Source organism: Phyllobates terribilis, unplaced genomic scaffold (genome assembly GCF_046119375.1).
Source record: "Phyllobates terribilis strain yellow unplaced genomic scaffold, ASM4611937v1 Scaffold_5__5_contigs__length_657084704, whole genome shotgun sequence".
In the NCBI taxonomy this organism is placed as follows: Eukaryota; Metazoa; Chordata; class Amphibia; order Anura; family Dendrobatidae; genus Phyllobates; species Phyllobates terribilis.
This window is the reverse complement of record NW_027362765.1, coordinates 462,810,661-462,830,418: the sequence shown is the minus strand read 5'-3', so window position 1 is coordinate 462,830,418 and position 19,758 is coordinate 462,810,661. Positions and strand designations below refer to the sequence as shown.

Genomic DNA, 19,758 nt, shown 5'->3' with positions numbered 1-19,758 from the left:
TCAATAAAAGGGGATATTTACAGGGGATTTATAGTTTTTACATACAGTTTGTGATGCTACCTGTGGTATGCGGCTATATGGAGCCGCCGCTGCGGTGCAGAACCTCTGGAGCCGATGTTAATGCAGCAGAGTTGGTTCAGCTCTCCACAGGCAGAGCTTAGCTCCAGGGCAGGAAGTAGTGATTTTATAGATGTTGCTGTGCGGTATAGTGCAGAGGATGGCGCAGTTAATAATGAGTCCACAACTTCATGGCGGTTTCCTCTTATCTTTACTTGCGGTGGTTAGGCAGACCGGGGCACGGGTACTAGCTGGTAGTAGAGGTCCGGGCGGCCTGGAAGCAAGGTGGGGGATCCACCTAGCCAGGTGGAGTTGTAGGCCTTCCCTTTTGAGCTACCTCTTTGGCCCTGCTGCGTATAGCTGTGCTGCGGCCCTCGTCCCTGAGTAAAACGTCTTTGTGCTCACCCGTATGGCAGGCAGCTCGGGCCTTCCTGGAGTGTCGCTCCCACGTGGCGGTGCTGGACCCTATCGTGCTGCTGAGCCTCCGGGCATCTGATGGGGCCAGGAGACCTGCAGTCTCCTGCCCTCCGGTCTCTGCTGCTGGGCCTTCAGTGCCCCACAACCTCGGACTCCTGTGACCGGTTCTTCTTCACTTCCTCTGGGGTGAGCTGCCCGGCAGCTCCACTCCCTAGGTCTTTCCTCGTCGCCGTCCTGACTTGAACTCCTGTCTGCTCTCCTCAGACTAACTAACCCCGCCTTCAGATCCCAGTTGCTAAGGGGAGGAACTCCCCTTGCTGGTCTGGAGCCAGGAAGTGTTGCATGCTAGCAAAACCTGATTAGGGAACCCCTGCTTGCTTCCAGGCATGGCATCACCCCCTTGTGAGGGAGGCAATGCCACTGTGGCAACCGGACTCCTGGGGTGCCACACTAACACCTGCCATGCATGGAGCTCCTGTTCCCCGTACATCAAATGTTGAGAAGGGGTTAAATATATTTCTATGCAATATTTCTGCAGCTCTGCTTTTAAAAAAGCTTAACTATGATTGCTATCATAATGTACATAGAAATCTATCAGCACAGAATTTGGGATCTACTAAACATAAAAGAATCAAAATAGTGTGAAGGGGCGAACATTTTCTTTGTGGACTGTAAAATGCAGTATTCCCACAGATTTGTAATGTCCTCAATTACACAACTTTATCACATACTTTAACCTATTTTTTTTTAATCATAGTCCAAAAAAATCCATGTAACACCACTATCGAGGACGCAGTTCAAAATTTCCAGAATGAAGACAAAGAATTGCATTTAAATATCCCACATAAATACCTAGATGCATATTATGCAATCAAGGACCTATGTGCTGCAACAGGTGAGGGATATTCTTTGGAACTGAAATATAAATGCAATATATTTTACATTTCGTTAACCAATGCAATCTATGAACAGCAGGTTATATAGCAAGAGGTGCTGATTAGATTGATGCATAGGTTAGGAATCAGTATAACTTGTATTTTATTCATTGAAATTATTGCTCATTGTGGGCTTAGATGCCCAGTGGACAGTGTTACTCAGTGACCTACTGCTTTCCCTGTATCAATAGGTATTCTGAGTTGATGATCGCTGTAAGGCCACAGCCCCACTATCAGTATCTGGTCAGTATTCGGTCAGTATTTTTTCTCAGGAGGGGGAGCCAAAACCAGGAGTGGGTGATAAATGCAGAATTGGTGACTTGTTCCTATTATACCTTTTCTCTGATTGTTCCTCTCCTGGTTTTGGCTCCCACTCCTGAGAAAAAATACTGACCGAATACTAATAGTGGGGCCATGGCCTTAGTCCACCTGATTACTGAAATACTCTGAAAATTTTTTGGAGCTCCTATAGAAATGAATATTGAGAACTGCACATTTGAGGGCATTTCCATTCCTCACAGCGAATGATAGGGCCTCATTGTTGGAGTGTATGTGGGACTTGCATCTATTGGATATTTTTCTGTCATTGTGCCATAAATGTGCCAGATGGGACAACCACTGTAATTGCATTTTATAGGCCATGTGCAATACTATAGATTCTAAATAGACAGCTATAGAAGTCCATCTCTTTTTATGTTTATGTGGTTTACAACATGTCTATTTTTGTTCTTTTTTTTTTGCTAGTTTTTGTATATGTAAATTGTATTATTTCTTCCTAATGCATAGAGTCACAATCAGATGGGTGATAAGGCATGGTTTGTTTTTCTCAGCCACAGGCACAGTATGTGAGTTTTGTCCACTAAACTGGGATGCGTTCAATGGCAAATGTTACTTCTTTTCTGAAGACAGAAATAACTGGTCTATGGGCGATAATGACTGTCAGAGGAGGAATGCAGAGCTGATTTCCCCTAAGGATGTGAAAGAAAAGGTCTGGTATATTAAATATATTATGTTTAAAATGTGCTAATATATTGAACTGTGCAGGCAATGTTGTCACAGTGATCAATGTCTAAATCTGGCCCTGCACGATCGCTTCGACATTTTCCAGAAAGTATACTTTAACGATCCAGTTGGGGACAATAGCTGGAGACCATACTAGTCTGGCTCTGCCCCTGACCGACTTCTCCCACCGCTGCTCCAAGTGATTGACAGGTGTCTCCAATAGCAATAGCCAACTGAAGGCAGAGCTAGACTAATCTGGTCTCCAGCTATGGTCCCCAAAGGGATCTTTAAAGTATACTTTCTCTAAAATGTCAAAGTGATCATGCAGCCAGGCTCTGATTTAGGTTGCCCACGGTCAGAGAAAAGATAAGAAGCTTCTGCCAGACCTCTCTGGTGATGGTTACTCTCCCTTGGAATCAAGGATCATGCATAATGAAGTCCAAGAGACTTGATCCATATTCCACATGACACCTGCCATCGTAAGACATCCATACACATATAATCATAGGCCGATTTTCAAGTCATGTGTGCAGTCAACATAAATGGACATATTTTTAGAGCATAAAACTAAATGAAGCAAACATACAAAGAGTATACAAACTACATGCAGATGATACCCTAGAGACAAAAGACCTTATTGCTGAAAACAGAGTTAATTATTGTCCTATAATTAGAGTGTATCGATCTCTAAACTCAAAAGCAACCAGTTTAGACAAATTAGATCATTAGATACTTGAGGTCAACGGCTTACACTCCCAAAACCTCTATAGACATATAATGCTTGGCTGGTTAAAGGGGTCATCCAGTTTTTAAAATTTAGTGGCTTTTTTTTCGGATAAGCAATCAATATTAGATAACTTGGGTTTTGATTAATGGCACACCCCAATCAGTTGCTTGAAGAGGCTACAGGCTGGTTGGTGCTCACTTGGGCCTTATTTTTATAGTGTCCATTTAAGATATTTCAGTGTAATCCTATTTGCTTTAAATGACTTTTTTTTTCCAGGAGAAACTTTAAATTCAGCAAAGGCTCATATATCTATAGAATAAATTACTCAGTTGTTACTCAGGCTCTGCAGGTACACAGAGGGCCGAAATTAAAAACTTGGACAAAGTCATGAGCCAACCTTGATATTTATTAAAAAAAACAAACCTTAATATTCTGTGGGGTCACAGAGGAGCATATCTCACAACTTTGAAGCCATTACATAGTAATTTTTCTCTTATTGAAGCCCCTTGATTGACTTTTCATTGCCCCGATAAAGTATGATGCCAACAAAGGAGCCCCCAAACACAGTATGATGCCCCCACAGTGAATTTCTCCACACGTATGGTATGATGACCCTACTGTACCCCACACCCTCAACTCCCCTGCAAAATATGGTGACACCAAAGCAGTATGATGCCCCAACTGTGATCCCCATACAGCCCTCCATACAGTACAATGGGCCACTCATAGTCCATCCATTCTGAATAATGTCCTCCATACAGAATAGCGGCCCCACTATTACCCTGAGGGCCTGATTTGGCCCACGGGCCAGAGTTTGACATGTATGCATTAGCTGCTTATGTTGAAATCAGTGGGTTCAGTTGACTTTTATGTAAAATGTATGGCTAGCTTAAAGAGACGGAGCACGGTAACATATATGAACTCTATACGTCAGACATAGTGGAGGGCATTCACTGTGTATGCCTTTAATATTCTAAATCTACAAACCCTTCCTCAGGAACTGAGACTGGATGTGCTTGTATGGACTCAATGTTCACAGTACATATGCAGTACAGAATAATTATTAGTGCAAAACTTTTATTTTGCTGATTTGATTTCTCAGGATTTCATTTTAAGACATGTTGCTCTGAAGAATGGACATTTCTGGATTGGACTTACCAAAAGTGGTTCAAATTGGTATTGGAAAACAGGTGAAAAGTTTCAAGGAAACATGTAAGTTCATTTCATATAACTTTGCATGCTCACGGCTGTTGGGGATCATGATACATTACGTAGTTACCCAGTCCTGCCAATACCGACATGTTTGGCTGATTTTTCCCGTAGGCCCTGGCCCCACTATCAGTATTCGGTCAGTATTCCGTCAGTATTTTTTCTCAGGAGTGGGAGCCAAAACCAGGTGAGGAACAATCAGAGAAAAGGTACTGTTAGTGTGGTCGTGGCCTTATTGTATGTGTTTGGGGGTCTTATTGCTATTGTTAGAGATAGATGCTGGGAAAGGAAGTTGTTCCTGCGCTCTCTGGAGTCATGACAAACCATTAGAATGGATAAAAATGTAGGTTTATTGTCTACGTGTTTCAGAGTCCACTGACTCCTTCCTCAGGACAACCATACTAACCTGAGGAAGGAGTGTCCTGAGGAAGGAGTCGGTGGACTCTGAAACGCGTAGACAATAAGCCTACATTTCTATCCATACTAATGGTTTGTCATGATTCCAGAGAGCACAGGAACAACTTCCTTTCCCAGCATCTATCTCTGACATATCCATAGGAAGGTGCAGCATTTGGAGTCCGGGCTTTATAGGTGTTGTGTTCCACACAACCCTACTAGGTGAGCAGTTTTTAATACTTTTATGTAACATTTATTAATAGGATAAGACCCTATTGCGCTCTTGCATTTTTCCATTATTGCTATTATTGACATTGAAAATACTGGAACCCGCGATGAAAAATGCTGAAAATGCTAATGTAACTAGAGATAATAGTATTGTAGCAAATTCAGAAAAATTATCAAATAGAGCACAACATGTTCCCAAATATTACTGCAATACTTTGCTTAATAATGTTGTCACAAGGTGCTAAACATCGTGCCATATAGTGCTGATATAATATTGTACTGTGAGAAAGGATTTACACCAGCACTACTTATCCCCTTAGAAGCAGCAAACTCAAAAGCACTTTTTGCCTTGGTGCATACTAGACAAAATCTAGTGACAAAGATATGTGTTGTGTAAAGGCTGAGATGCGCTAAGAAGAGGGTGAGACAATTATTAAGACTGATCTGTATTCTAAAAAAAATGTTCAAAAAAGGTACAGGATGGAAAAAATGGATGATTGTGTCAGCTCTCCTTACCTTTTTTGCGGTGTATGGTGATTTCACTTTAATGCCGATTGTGTGGATACACAGGTGTATAGGATTCTGAATTATCACACGATCCTGTGTCTTGGATTTCCACTGCTATGTTGCTCTGAATGGAATGTGGCACCCCAGGGGTCTGGTTTCCACAGTAACGGCAATGTTATGTCTGAGAGCAGGTGGGAGGTCTCTTGGTCAGGAATCCTATGCATGCCACACCTCCTGCCCAGTCCTGGGAGGGGAAGAACTTCCCCTATATAAACCTAGGGCTGAGGCAGGGTTAGTGAGTAGAGAAGAAGTAGAGACAGAGAAGAGAAGCAGATATAGGAAAGAACATCAGGAGCTCTGTGGGAGCAGTGCTACAAGGAGTCAGGGGCTGGCAGCTGCAGAGCTCGCCCTGACTGAGAAGTTATCACCGGACCCGGAGTCCGAGGCTGTGGGGACTAACTCCTATCCAGCAGCAGAAACCGACCGGCAGGGGATTGCAGGTCCTCTGGCCCAGAAACCCGAAGGCACGGTCACACGCGTGGGACCAGCACCGCCGTCGTGGAGCGGAAGCTACTAGAAGGCCCCGAGTCACCGGCCATACGGGTGAGCACCACACGGTACACTCAGGGACGTGGGCTACTTATACCCGCTTCTAGCAAGGTAGCCAGAAGAGTATCGTTAGTTTGGGAGGCCTACAACTCCGCCTGGCCAGGGGAGATCCCATCTGCTCAAGGACTGACCAGGCCCCAATCGCTAGCCAGTACTCCGGGAGGGTCTATCGTTGTCACCAGTAAAGACCCTGAACTACACCGTACCGTCTCTGAGTGGTTCCTGCTACCCCCATCATCCACGTCGGCTGCCCTGAGGCCATACCCCTCCCGTTGGGGGTTATACTATCACGCTGCACAATCCTACCACCGGCCTCAGCGGTCTGCCCTGCAGCAGCAGCTCCTTAGCTGTACTCAACGGGTGGCGTAGTCGTCCAACATCTACCGCTAATACAGCGCCACTTAGTCTGACTCCCTGGGCACGGACCGGATCACCGCCACGAGACTACAACCCTCAAGAGATCCGGCTCCGGGTAAGCTCCCGCATGCGCAACGCAGCGCGACACAGGCCCAGGGGCGCGTCAACTTTTGACGTAGTCGGCAGGATTTCGTGCCCGCAACCACCGGGTACTGCGTGCCTGAAAAAGACTGTTCAAACTTACCTGTGGTGAAGATTCCCGCCATCCGGCGCCATCTTCCGCTTCCTTTCCGCCATACGTGGAGTTTTCCCGCCATTGGACGCCATCTTGAGGACGCCGCGCGGGAAGAAGAGGGGCGTGGACTCCGAAAGCGTGCGAGAACTGAAGCCCCGCCTCACGTCCGGACGTTGCGTAAGGTCCTGGAAGGAGCCCAGCAGACGCCGACGTCACAGGAGCGCGACGGAAGGTCCTCAACCCTGACGATCCACTGCGGAGCCGCGGCCTACGGAAGAGGATCATCGCAAGGTAGGCCACGGTCCACTAGGGGGGAGAAGGATGTCGGATACGGAGGAGAGCTTCACCGCTTCAATCCCCGCCAGCGCCACCGCTGTTGCGGTCATGCCTTCCACCATGCCCTATATCCCGGGGGCAGCCTGGCTACCCCAGTACTCAGGGGAGTCACATACCCTGCATGACTTTAGAGAAAAGCTGGATAGCCTCTTCCAGGTGTACCCCCTCACAGAGGAGCAAAAAGTGAGCATCCTGGTGGCCCAATTAACCGGAGCAGCCCAAAGGGAGGTAAAGTCCTGGCCACCTGGGGGGAGGACTGTCGCAGGGATACTAACCCGGCTGAGGGACACCTTTGATACCCGCACCTCAGCCGAGATCAAGCTTAGATTCTACGGGTGCAAACAGCAGGCACATGAGAGTATAAGGGACTATGCCCTGAACCTACAAGAGGCCCTGAGAGCCATTAAGCAGACCGACCCTGACGGCGTGGGAGACGAGGACAGGCTGTTGACTGAACAATTTATAGAGGGTTTATATTGCAATGCCCACCGAACCCAGTTGCGGGCAATGGCCTTACAGGACCCTCATCTGGGATTTGCACAGTTCAAGGACAGAGCCATCCGGGTGCTTCGAGAACGGGCACCAGGTGGCGTTGTGACCCCCAGACGCCCCACTACCACTTACCACCAGGAGGCGGCGCCCTTGTCGGCAGGGTCTGTGGGAGCTGATGCGCAGGCTTTGAACAATGACCCGGCTCCAGACCTGCACCATCAGGTCCAAGAGCTAGCTAAAAGCGTTGCTGCGCTAACCCGAACTGTGCAGTCTTTACAGGTTTCCACTCCAGGGAAGATCCAGCTGGCATCCGGACCGGAGGACATCCCGTGGCGTCGACCAAGGAGGACCCCACCGGCCAGAGGAAGACCCAGCGACCGATACAACGAGGACGGACGACCCATCTGCCGCCGCTGCAATCAACCCGGACATATGGCAAGGTACTGTCCTTTAAACTGGCACAACCTGGGGTAGAGGGCCAACCCCCAGGAAAAAGATCACCAGGCCCATCGAACTGGCGCGACAAATATGTGGGAGGACGTCTAGTCTTACCCGTGGTACTGGATGGCATTCCTATGAGTGCCCTACTGGACACCGGGTCACAGGTCACCACAATCCCGTACGTGCTCTTCAAGCAGTACTGGAATGACTCGGATATCACCCGCTACCCTGGCGACGACTTGAGTATCATCGCCAGCAATGGTCAGCCCGTGCCACAGATTGGATTTAAAGAGGTGACCATTAAAATCGGTAGAGTCGAACTGGCAGCACAGGGACTGATCATTGTAGACATTGACAAACACGAGAGTCACCCAAAGATAACTCTAGGAACTAATGTAATTGAAAATTGTCTTGCAGAGGTGATTTTCCTTTTACAGCAGGTTGCCAAGAACGCCAGCTCCGGCCAGCAGCGAGTGCTCCAGAAAGAGATCCGGGCACTGATGCGACGGCAACAGCTAGAACTCTCCGGTGGTGAGATTGGTAGCGTGCGAATGTGTGACCCTTTCCCTATTGCCATGCCCCCGAAAAGTGAAATGATGATTTGGTGCCGGGCAGCTATTGGTCTGAGAGGTAGAGATTACCAGGCAATGGTAGAACCAGTTTACTCAGACAGTAGGCCCACCATTTTGACAGCACGGGGGGTGGTCAATGTACGCCATGGGAGGGTGCCCGTTCGCATAATAAATATCGGGAAGAGGGAAGTGTACCTGCCCCGGTATGCCACGCTAGCCAAATTGTATACCATCAATCAAGATTCCATACAGTCCGTAGAACCCTTGCCTCCATCTTCCCCGGAGGAAGGTAACGGCTCTCAGAAAACAATGGAGGACTGGTGTCAGCAACTACATTTGGGTACTGACTCCACTCCCTCACACCAGAAACAGGGAGTCTATCGGGTGGTGCAAGAGTACGAGAGAGTGTTTAGTAAACACCCGTTAGACTTCGGGCGAGTCAAGGGGGTAGAACACCACATCCCCACGGGAGACCATCCTCCCATAAAAGAGAGGTATCGACCCGTACCCCCTGCACACTACCAACACGCCAAGGGGATGCTTAGAGACATGAAGGAGGCTGGGGTGATCAGGGATAGCTGTAGCCCCTGGGCAGCTCCACTAGTCTTAGTCAAAAAGAAAGACAACACCATGAGGATGTGTGTAGATTACCGGAAAATCAACTGTATCACACACAAGGATGCGTACCCCTTACCAAGGATAGAGGAGTCTTTGGCTGCTTTAAGATCTGCTAACTTCTTCTCTACCTTGGATCTCACTAGTGGGTACTGGCAGGTTCCTGTAGCAGAGGCGGACCGGGAGAAGACCGCATTCACCACCCCGATGGGACTTAGCGAGTTTACCTGCATGCCGTTCGGACTCTGCAATGCACCAGGAACCTTCCAACGATTAATGGAGTGTTGTCTGGGCCACAGAAACTTTGAGACGGTCCTGTTGTACCTGGACGATGTCATCGTATATTCCAAGACGTATGAGGACCACCTGAAACACCTGGCGGAAGTGTTCGAAGCTCTGGCAAGCTACGGCCTAAAGGTGAAACCCTCCAAGTGTCACCTCCTGAAACCAAAGGTGCAGTACCTGGGACACGTGGTGAGCGCTGATGGAGTGGCTCCCGACCCTGATAAGATCACAGCAATTAAGGAATGGCCAAGTCCCTCCAGTGTAAAGGAAGTGCGGCAGTTCCTCGGGTTGGTAGGCTATTACCGCAGATTCATCCCCGGTTTCACCAAAAAGGCAGCTCCTATGCAGGACCTCCTGATAGGCCAGTCCCGGAAGGCCAAGAACCAGAAGCCATCCTTCAGATGGGAGAAGTTAGAAGAAGAGTCCTTCCGCCAGCTGAAGATGGCCCTCACGGGGGATGAAATCCTGGCGTACCCTGATTACAGCCAGCCCTTTATCCTCTACACCGACGCAAGTAACATCGGGCTAGGAGCCGTGCTGTCCCAGATCCAGCAGGGGAAAGAACGAGTAATCGCTTACGCCAGCCGAAAACTGCGACTCACCGAAAGAAACCCTGAGAATTATAGCTCATTTAAGCTAGAGTTCCTGGCAGTGGTGTGGGCAGTCACCGAACGCTTTAAGCACTACCTCGCTTCTTCCCGGTTCACCGTGTACACGGATAACAACCCGTTGACACACCTGGACACTGCAAGACTCGGTGCCCTAGAGCAGAGATGGATGGCCCGTCTGTCCAACTACGAGTTCACAATCAAATACCGGGCAGGACGCTCCAATACCAACGCGGACGCCCTGTCCAGGATGCCAAACCTACCGGACGTAGGAGAAGATCCAGAGGGACTGGAAGAAGTCGAACTCCCCGCGTTCCACCGTCATGGGACTATCCAGTATTCCCATCGGGTAAGGAGTAAGCAAGCTGCTACGTTTAACCCCTTGCCTCACTACAACTGGGAGGAAACGCAAGACAGTGACCCTGCCGTCCGGCTGGTGAAGGAGATGCTGACTCGGCCAGAGGCTCGCCTTGACCCAGACGCTCCGGAGGAAGCCAAGCAACTGTGGGCTGAGAAGAGTCGACTGTTCCTTTACAAGGGGAAGTTGTGCCGCAGAATGGTTAACTCCCGGACGCATGAACTAATCTGGCAAGTAGTGGTGCCACGGAGAGACGCAGCCATGGTGATGGAAGCATACCACGACGGGGCTGGACACTTCGGATGGAAGAAGCTGGAGTTCCTGCTGCGTGGGCGGTTCCACTGGGTAGGCATGAGGGGAACCATCGAGAGGTGGTGCAGAGACTGTGGCCCGTGCAACCTAAGAAGGAAGGACCGTGCCAGCCAGAAGACTCCCCTGCAGTCCATCGTCACCCGGCAGCCGTTGGAACTGGTAGCCTTGGATCATGTAAAACTGACCCCAAGCAGAAGTGGCTACGTCTACGCGTTAACCATTGTGGATCATTACTCCCGGTTCTTGGTTGTCGTCCCCGTTAAGGACTTAACGGCTCAAACAGCAGCTAGAGCCTTCCAGCAGCACTTCTGCCGTCCACACGGGTACCCGGACCAAGTGCTGACGGACCAGGGACCTGCCTTTGAAGCGGAGGTCTTCCGGGAATTCTGCAATCTGTATGGCTGCCGGAAGATAAGGACGACACCCTATCATCCGCAAACTAATGGACTTTGTGAGAAAATGAACCAGGTGTTAATGGATCTCCTGAAAACGTTGCCCCTGGAAGAACGCAGTCTGTGGCCTGAGAAGCTGCCCGATCTAGTGGACCTATACAACCACATCCCGGTAGGTTCCACCAACTGTACCCCGGCTTACCTAATGAGGGCGAGACCTGGTAAGTTACCTGTTGACCTGGAAATGGGAGTCCTGACACCCGAGGACACTTCACCAGAAGCAGACTGGGACACAGAGAGGCAGCAGCAGTACCGGAAAGTACAGGAGAGCGTGGAGCGAAGTCTCTGTCAGGCTAGGGAAAGACAAGAGAAAACTTACAACCAGTATGCTCCCGCTGTTCCCCTGGTACCCGGAGAGCAGGTCTTGAAGAGGAAAAGACGGCTCCACAAGTTGGACGACCAGTGGGAGAAGGACCCGTACACCGTACTGCCCTCAAGCCACGAGAACCCGAAAATCTGTACCATCAGTAAAGACGGAGGGGAGACCATAGCCATTGTATCCCGGGATCACCTGAAGAAGTGTCCTGAACAGCTACGGAACCCTGAAGAGGAACAAGAAGACCATTGACCCGTAGAGGAAAGGGAAAATATGGTTAGTACTGTGCTCGGAGACTTCCCTCGGTCCTGGACTCAAGTCAATGGTGCAGTTGTGGTACCCGTCCTCACGTTCCTCCAACCAGCATCCCAAGTGCCTACAGAGCAACAGGTAGAGCTGGAAGAGCAGCCGGTCCAGGAGGCAGAAGACTCCACACAAGCAGAACAGGAGGATCAACCCTCTGCTTATAGTGAGCCTGCCGTACCCCTAGTGAGTCAAAGAGCCGGTAGACAGCTGCCCAGTTTACCCTTGACAGCTCCTACACCCTGTAGTTCAGGGCTAGACAGTCAGCTCCGTAGGTCCACTAGAGCCACTAGAGGCCAGTTACCCGCACGTTGGAGGATTTGAAGTGTATAAATTGTTTTATTTGTGGTTACCTGTTTTTCTTGTTGCTTGTGTATAATTATGTGTTTCTAGCTATTTATAGGAGTCCTTGGTGGATTTACCGGGAATCCTTTGTGTATAGTTGGAGCGTAACCCAGGATGGACTAAAGACTGTTGAGGACTCGGGGCAGGACAGACCCCTACCTGGTTACGTCTCCCTGTTTTGGTGAAATGGACACCTTGCTTTTCTTCAAAGACTGCACCCGGTTGCGGACACGCCGTAACCATCTTTATGTGTTTTTCTTATTGTATTTTTATTGTTTATACCTTGTTATGTTTTTCTAAAAATATGTTTAGTCCCGGAGTACTAAATTTCACTAGGGGGGAATGTGGCACCCCAGGGGTCTGGTTTCCACAGTAACGGCAATGTTATGTCTGAGAGCAGGTGGGAGGTCTCTTGGTCAGGGATCCTGTGCATGCCACACCTCCTGCCCAGTCCTGGGAGGGGAACAACTTCCCCTATATAAACCTAGGGCTGAGGCAGGGTTAGTGAGTAGAGAAGAAGTAGAGACAGAGAATAGAAGCAGATATAGGAAAGAACATCAGGAGCTCTGTGGGAGCAGTGCTACAAGGAGTCAGGGGCTGGCAGCTGCAGAGCTCGCCCTGACTGAGAAGTTATCACCGGACCCGGAGTCCGAGGCTGTGGGGACTAACTCCTATCCAGCAGCAGAAACCGACCGGCAGGGGATTGCAGGTCCTCTGGCCCAGAAACCCGAAGGCACGGTCACACGCGTGGGACCAGCACCGCCGTCGTGGAGCGGAAGCTACTAGAAGGCCCCGAGTCACCGGCCATACGGGTGAGCACCACACGGTACACTCAGGGACGTGGGCTACTTATACCCGCTTCTAGCAAGGTAGCCAGAAGAGTATCGTTAGTTTGGGAGGCCTACAACTCCGCCTGGCCAGGGGAGATCCCATCTGCTCAAGGACTGACCAGGCCCCAATCGCTAGCCAGTACTCCGGGAGGGTCTATCGTTGTCACCAGTAAAGACCCTGAACTACACCGTACCATCTCTGAGTGGTTCCTGCTACCCCCATCATCCACGTCGGCTGCCCTGAGGCCATACCCCTCCCGTTGGGGGTTATACTATCACGCTGCACAATCCTACCACCGGCCTCAGCGGTCTGCCCTGCAGCAGCAGCTCCTTAGCTGTACTCAACGGGTGGCGTAGTCGTCCAACATCTACCGCTAATACAGCGCCACTTAGTCTGACTCCCTGGGCACGGACCGGATCACCGCCACGAGACTACAACCCTCAAGAGATCCGGCTCCGGGTAAGCTCCCGCATGCGCAACGCAGCGCGACACAGGCCCAGGGGCGCGTCATATAGGATTCTGAATTATCACACGATCCTGTGTCTTGGATTTCCACTGCTATGTTGCTCTGAATGGGAGCGCAGGGATGCAGGAACTCCTTTTGTTACACTGCATTAGTGAAGGATCCATTTGGAAGTCCTTAGTGCCACATTACTTTTACGGGAGTGCCTGCGTTCAGAGTCCACGCGCTTATAAGAAGAGGTAAGGTGCGCTCACTACGTGTGTGAAAAAGTTCTGTTAAAAGTCCTTAGTGATAAGAGTCACTTGCAGGGGTGCCTCAGTATAGAGTCCGCGTGCTTGGCGTTTCATTCATTGTCGCTGTGCCTGCAAGTGTCACGGCTGTTAGACAGCTCTGACACATGCAGAGATTGCCTGTTCGCCAGTCTAACATCCGTGACACTTGCAGGTGCGGCGTGGCCTTAAGCCATGGCCCCACTATCAGTATTTGGTTAATATTCTGTCAGTATTTTTTCTCAGGAGTGGAGGCCTTAGGCCACGTGCACACGCTAAGTATTTGGTCTGTTTTTTACCTCAGTATTTGTAAGCCAAAACCAGAAGTGGGTGTTAAATACAGAAGTGGGGACTTGTTTCTATTATACCTTTTCTCTGATTGTTCCTCACCTGGTTTTGGCTTACAAATACAACCCCTGGCAAAAATTATGGAATCACCGGGCTCAAAGGATGTTCATTCAGTTGTTTAATGTTGTTGAAAAAAAGCAGATCACAGACATGTCACAAAACTAAAATGATTTCAAATGGCAACTTTAGGGATTTAAGAAACGCTAAAAGAAATCAAGGTTAAAAATGTGGTACTCAGTAAGGGTAATTTTTTTCAGACCAAGCAGAGGGAAAAAATTATGGAATCACTCAATTCTGAGGAAAAAATTATGGAATCATGAAAAACAAACACACAAAAGAACACTCCAATACATCACTAGTATTTTGTTGCACCACCTCTGGCTTTAATAACAGCTTGCAGTCTCTGAGGCATGAGTGACAAAGAGTACTCTTCATCAATCTGGCTCCAACTTTCTCTGATTGCTGTTGCCAGATCAGCTTTGCAGGTTGGAGCCTTGTCATAGACCATTTTCTTCAACTTCCACCAAAGATTTTCAATTGGATTGAGATCCGGACTATTTGCAGGCCATGACATTGACTTTATATGTCTTATTTCAAGGAATGTTTTCACAGTATTTGCTCTATGGCAGGATGCATTATCATCTTGAAAAATGATGTCATCATCAACCAAACATCCTTTCAATTGATGGGATAAGAAAACTGTCCAAAATATCAATGTAAACTTGGGCATTTATTGATGATGTAATGACAGCCATCTCCCCAGTGCCTTTACGTGACATGCAGCCCCATATCATCAATGATTGTGGAAATTTGCATGTTCTCTTCATGCAGTTGACTAGCCCAGGGGGATGGGGAAGACTCGGTACCCGGCCCTTTGCCTGGCCTTGGGGATGTCGCGGTGGTCGGCTCCCGGGCCCGTACCCTGGGGTCAGCTTTTAAAAGGGGATTGTTTGTTAATTTTATGAAAGTTTGTGACGCCATCTGTGGTTTCTGGTGAAAATCACCAGCACTGCGGCAGTCCACTGAGGCCGGTGATAAGGCAGCTCGATGGTATAGCTCCCCACAGGTGGAACTAGGCCTCAGGACAGTGTACGGAGAGGGGGATGCAGGACAGGCGAGACCCAGCCGGGTCAGAGCAAGAACAGGGACAGACACGATAGTCACTTCAGTACCTTTTACTGATGGAAATTCAGGCACATCCCGGAGCACTGTAGGGTGAAGGGTGCATATCAGGATCCTCCCCAATGAGCGGGTGTAGGGCCTCCTGTTTCTTGCCTCTGCATAGTAAGTTTCTAACCTGCCTGAAGCTAGGCCTAACTTTATCTCTGTCATGCACCGGCTGACGTTGTGGTAGGGCCTTCTCTTGGAGTGCACGCTCCCAGTTTACGGGGCCTATGTATCTCCTGGCTCTGTTACGTATCAGCTCTCTGGTGAACCTGGGACCTGTAGTTCTCCAGGGATTCCGGTTATGCCTTACTGGGTTGTAGAGATCCCGGTAAGCTCAGACCTGGTGTCCGGTATATGTTTCGGGGTGAGCTGGATAAGCTCCTCTGCCCCCACTGCTACTCACTTTCCACTCGCCTTCGGCCACGCTCGGGTCCTCACTAGGCTACTCACACTAACGGCAGCTTGCCGCGCTTCACCGATCTTATGGCGCTGGCACACCTAAAGCTCACTATTCTGAGCTACAACTGAGTCTGAACTATGCTCCACTGCAGGCTGACCTCGCTCAGGCTTCTCTACTGCAGGAACTCTCTCAACAGACTGAACTGCCTAGATCCACCTTCCCTATTTATATCCCTAACGGGCTCCCTCTGCTGGTCTGAGGTGGAAGGTAGAGATGTGTGAATGTTTATGTGGGCCTCTTGTGAAGGAATCCGGTAATACACCCTTCTTGTATGTAAATATGTCTTACAGTCTAGGTTCTTCAAAGTAGCCACCTTTTGCTTTGATGACTGCTTTGCTCACTCTTGGCATTCTCTTGATGAGCTTCAAGAGGTAGTCACCGGAAATGGTCTTCCAACAATCTTGAAGGAGTTCCCAGAGATGCTTAGCACTTGTTGGCCCTTTTGCCTTCACTCTGTGGTCCAGCTCACCCCAAACCATCTCGATTGGGTTCAGGTCTGGTGACTGTGGAGGCCAGGTCATCTGGCGTAGCACCCCATCACTCTCCTTCTTGGTCAAATAGCCCTTACACAGCCTGGAGGTGTGCTTGGGGTCATTGTCCCTTTGAAAAATAAATGATGGTCCAGATATGATTACTTAACTCTAATTTTTGCAGACTTACTACATTACATGAAGGTGGTAGTTGCCTTGATTACTGTAGTGACTAAAGCATTTCTAATAAGGAAGGATTAAACCTAAGCAAAACAGCTGTGCTTGTAAATGATTGAGAGCAGTAGGTATCAGAAAGTGGGACCAAGCAAGAACAGTATATGGGACCCTTGAACTTGAAGTCGTTTTCTCTGGTACATATGGTACGTCCATCCTGGCCCTGAGCTTTCTTGACAAAAATTAGTTCTATTGTGACGTCAGTTTCCAGATAGAAAGAGAGTTTTGATGTAATAGCTGCATTAAATTATTGAAACACTCTTATTATATCACTGCTTACTTGGCCTAAACAAGGTGTGATGTCACAGGATCTGACCTTAGTCATGCACAGTTGTGATGTCACAGCTTGTTACTTGATCGAAATCTACTTGTGATGTAACGGAAACTGTTATTAAATCACACAAGCTGACAAAATTAAATCATTCTTGCGATGTCACATTAGTTAACTCAGTGGCAGACACAGACAACAGAGGGCTTGTGTGCGAGGACTATATGGGCCCTTTGCAGTCCCATGATAATACACAATTCCACCTGCTTTTGAGGTAGAAGTGGCCCCCTTACCTCTTGGGCCCCTATGCGACTGCGCAGGTTGCATCAATGATATGTCCGCCCCTGAGTTAACTGATGGAAACAAATTTGTGATGTCATACCAGACTGAAACCAGCTTGTGATATCACAGCAACTTACCCTCCTAAACCAAACTATGATGTAACAGCAGATTACCTGTCTGAATCCATCGGTAATGTTGCCAAAACATAACTTAAAGGAAACCTGTCACATTGTAAATGCAGTCCAATCTGTGGACATCATTGTATAGAGAAGGAGAAGATGAGCAGAATGATATATAGGATTGTTGGACAAGATTCATTGAAATCCCTGGTGTCCATAGGAGTCCAGTGGGCGGTCCGACTATTGATTGACAGCTACAGTACAGACCAAAAGTTTGGACACACCTTCTCATTTAAAGATTTTTCTGTATTTTCTTGATGACTGCTTTGCACACTCTTGGCATTCTCTTGATGAGCTTCAAGAGGTAGTAACCGGAAATGGTTTTCACTTCACAGGTGTGCCCTGTCAGGTTTAATAAGTGAGATTTCTTGCCTTATAAATGGGGTTGGGACCATCAGTTGTGTTGTGCAGAAGTCAGGTGGATACACAGCTTCTTGGTCAAATAGCCCTTACACAGCCTGGAGGTGTGTTTGGGGTCATTGTCCTGTTGAAAAATAAATGATGGTCCAACTAAACGCAAACCGGATGGAATAGCATGCCGCTGCAAGATGCTGTGGTAGCCATGCTGGTTCAGTATGCCTTCAATTTTGAATAAATCCCCAACAGTGTCACCAGCAAAGCACTCCCACACCATCACACCTCCTCCTCCATGCTTCACAGTGGGAACCAGGCATGTAGAGTCCATCCGTTCACCTTTTCTGTGTTGCACAAAGACACGGTGATTGGAACCAAAGATCTCAAATTTGGACTCATCAGACCAAAGCACAGATTTCCACTGGTCTAATGTCCATTCCTTGTGTTCTTTAGACCAAACAAGTCTCTTCTGCTTGTTGCCTGTCCTTAGCAGTGGTTTCCTAGCAGCTATTTTACCATGAAGGCCTGCTGCACAAAGTCTCCTCTTAACAGTTGTTGAAGAGATGTGTCTGCTGCTAGAACTCTGTGTGGCATTGACCTGGTCTCTAATCTGAGCTGCTGTTAACCTGCGATTTCTGAGGCTGGTGACTCGGATAAACTTATCCTCAGAAGCAGAGGTGACTCTTGGTCTTCCTTTCCTGGGGCAGACCTCATCTGAGCCAGTTTCTTTGTAGCGCTTGATGGTTTTTACAACTGCACTTGGGGACACTTTCAAAGTTTTCCCAATTTTTCGCACTGACTGACCTTCATTTCTTAAAGTAATGATAGCCACTCGTTTTTCTTTACTTAGCTGCTTTTTTCTTGCCATAATACAAATTCTAACAGTCTATTCAGTAGGACTATCAGCTGTGTATCCACCAGACTTCTGCACAACACAACTGATGGTCCCAACCCCATTTATAAGGCAAGAAATCCCACTGATTAAACCTGACAGGGCACACCTGTGAAGTGAAAACCATTTCCGGTGACTACCTCTTGAAGCTCATCAAGAGAATGTGCAAAGCAGTCATCAAAGCAAAAGGTGGCTACTTTGAAGAACCTAGAATATAAGACATATTTTCAGTTGTTTCACACTTTTTTGTTAAGTATATAATTCCACGTGTGTTAATTCATAGTTTTGATGCCTTCAGTGTGAATGTCCAATTTTCATAGTCATGAAAATACAGAAAAATCTTTAAATGAGAAGGTGTGTCCAAACTTTTGGTCTGTACTGTATAGCTACATGTGCAGCCATACACGAAAGACAGCCAATCATTGAATAAGACCGCCTGTATAAAAAACAGGGATTTCAATGTATAAAATGCAAGCTTTACTGAAATTTTTTCCACATAAACATATATCAATCTGATCAGCTCCTCTTGCTTTTGACAACTTCCCTGCAGCTTCTATACTATTTTCATGACAGGTTCCCTTTAATGAAACGCATTGTGGTGTTATAGTATCTTATTTTTTTCCCATGGGAAAAATGTATATTTTCCTTTTTTTTTACCACTTTTATGTAACATGTTATGGACCAGCAATTATTCACAGAGCGATCATTCATTCATTGCACCTTACGTGATATTAACAATAATTAGTTCACATTTGAATCAGGTAATATCTTGTCATCTGTTGTTTTATCAGCAGGTCTGCTAAGTCAGAGGAGCATCAGTGTGCCACCTACGGAAAGGATTTATCGGCAGAAAGCTGCTTCAACCCAAACAAATGGATATGTAAAAAAAACATGTCTCAGTTTTGAATACATTTTATAAAGAAAATAAAGAAACGTCAACATTTATTCACACATCAGTATTTGATCAGTATTTGTACGCCAAAACCAGGAGTGTCTCCAAAACAAAGAACAGGGGTCAATCTTTCAATTATAGTTTTTCTCTGTAAGCAGGGGCATACATAGAAATCATGGGGCCCCATAGCAGAAGTCCTAATTGCCACCCCCCCCCCCAAAAAAAAAGGATTGTCAAGGTCACAAAAGTTCCATCCTTTACATAGAAAAACATTTAGATTTGAGAGTCCACAGTGGTTGATACCTTTTAATGGCTAACTGAAAAGATGGTAACAAATTGCAAGCTTTCTAGACTACTCAGGCCTCTTCATCAGGCTAGTATACCACAAAATCTGAAGAGTCACATATTTATACACAATAAGACACACAAGAAAAAAAAATGCAATAGGTAAGACAGGTGATGAAAAGCAGAGTTATTATGGAAGAGATAAACAGTTCTGGCTATAAATATTTTAGCAGTTAATAGATAAGGAGTG

General features: G+C 47.6%; 1 protein-coding gene across 2 annotated transcripts in view; it reads left to right on the top strand.

Annotated features, from left to right (window-relative positions):
• LOC141271272 (C-type lectin domain family 2 member B-like) overlaps positions 1-19,523 on the top strand; it is a 31,012-nt gene extending 11,489 nt beyond the window's left edge. The window contains exons 3-6 of one of the 2 annotated variants that reach the window (XM_073681393.1): positions 1,232-1,369; positions 2,240-2,397; positions 4,241-4,350; positions 19,126-19,523. In XM_073681393.1, the coding sequence (XP_073537494.1) occupies positions 1,232-1,369; positions 2,240-2,397; positions 4,241-4,350; positions 19,126-19,237 (518 nt within the window). In that variant the 3' untranslated portion in view covers positions 19,238-19,523. Of the gene's footprint in view, positions 1-1,231; positions 1,370-2,239; positions 2,398-4,240; positions 4,351-19,122 lie in introns of both variants that reach the window. The other variant, XM_073681392.1, reaches the window with a different exon arrangement.
• The last annotated feature ends 235 nt before the right edge of the window (positions 19,524-19,758 follow it).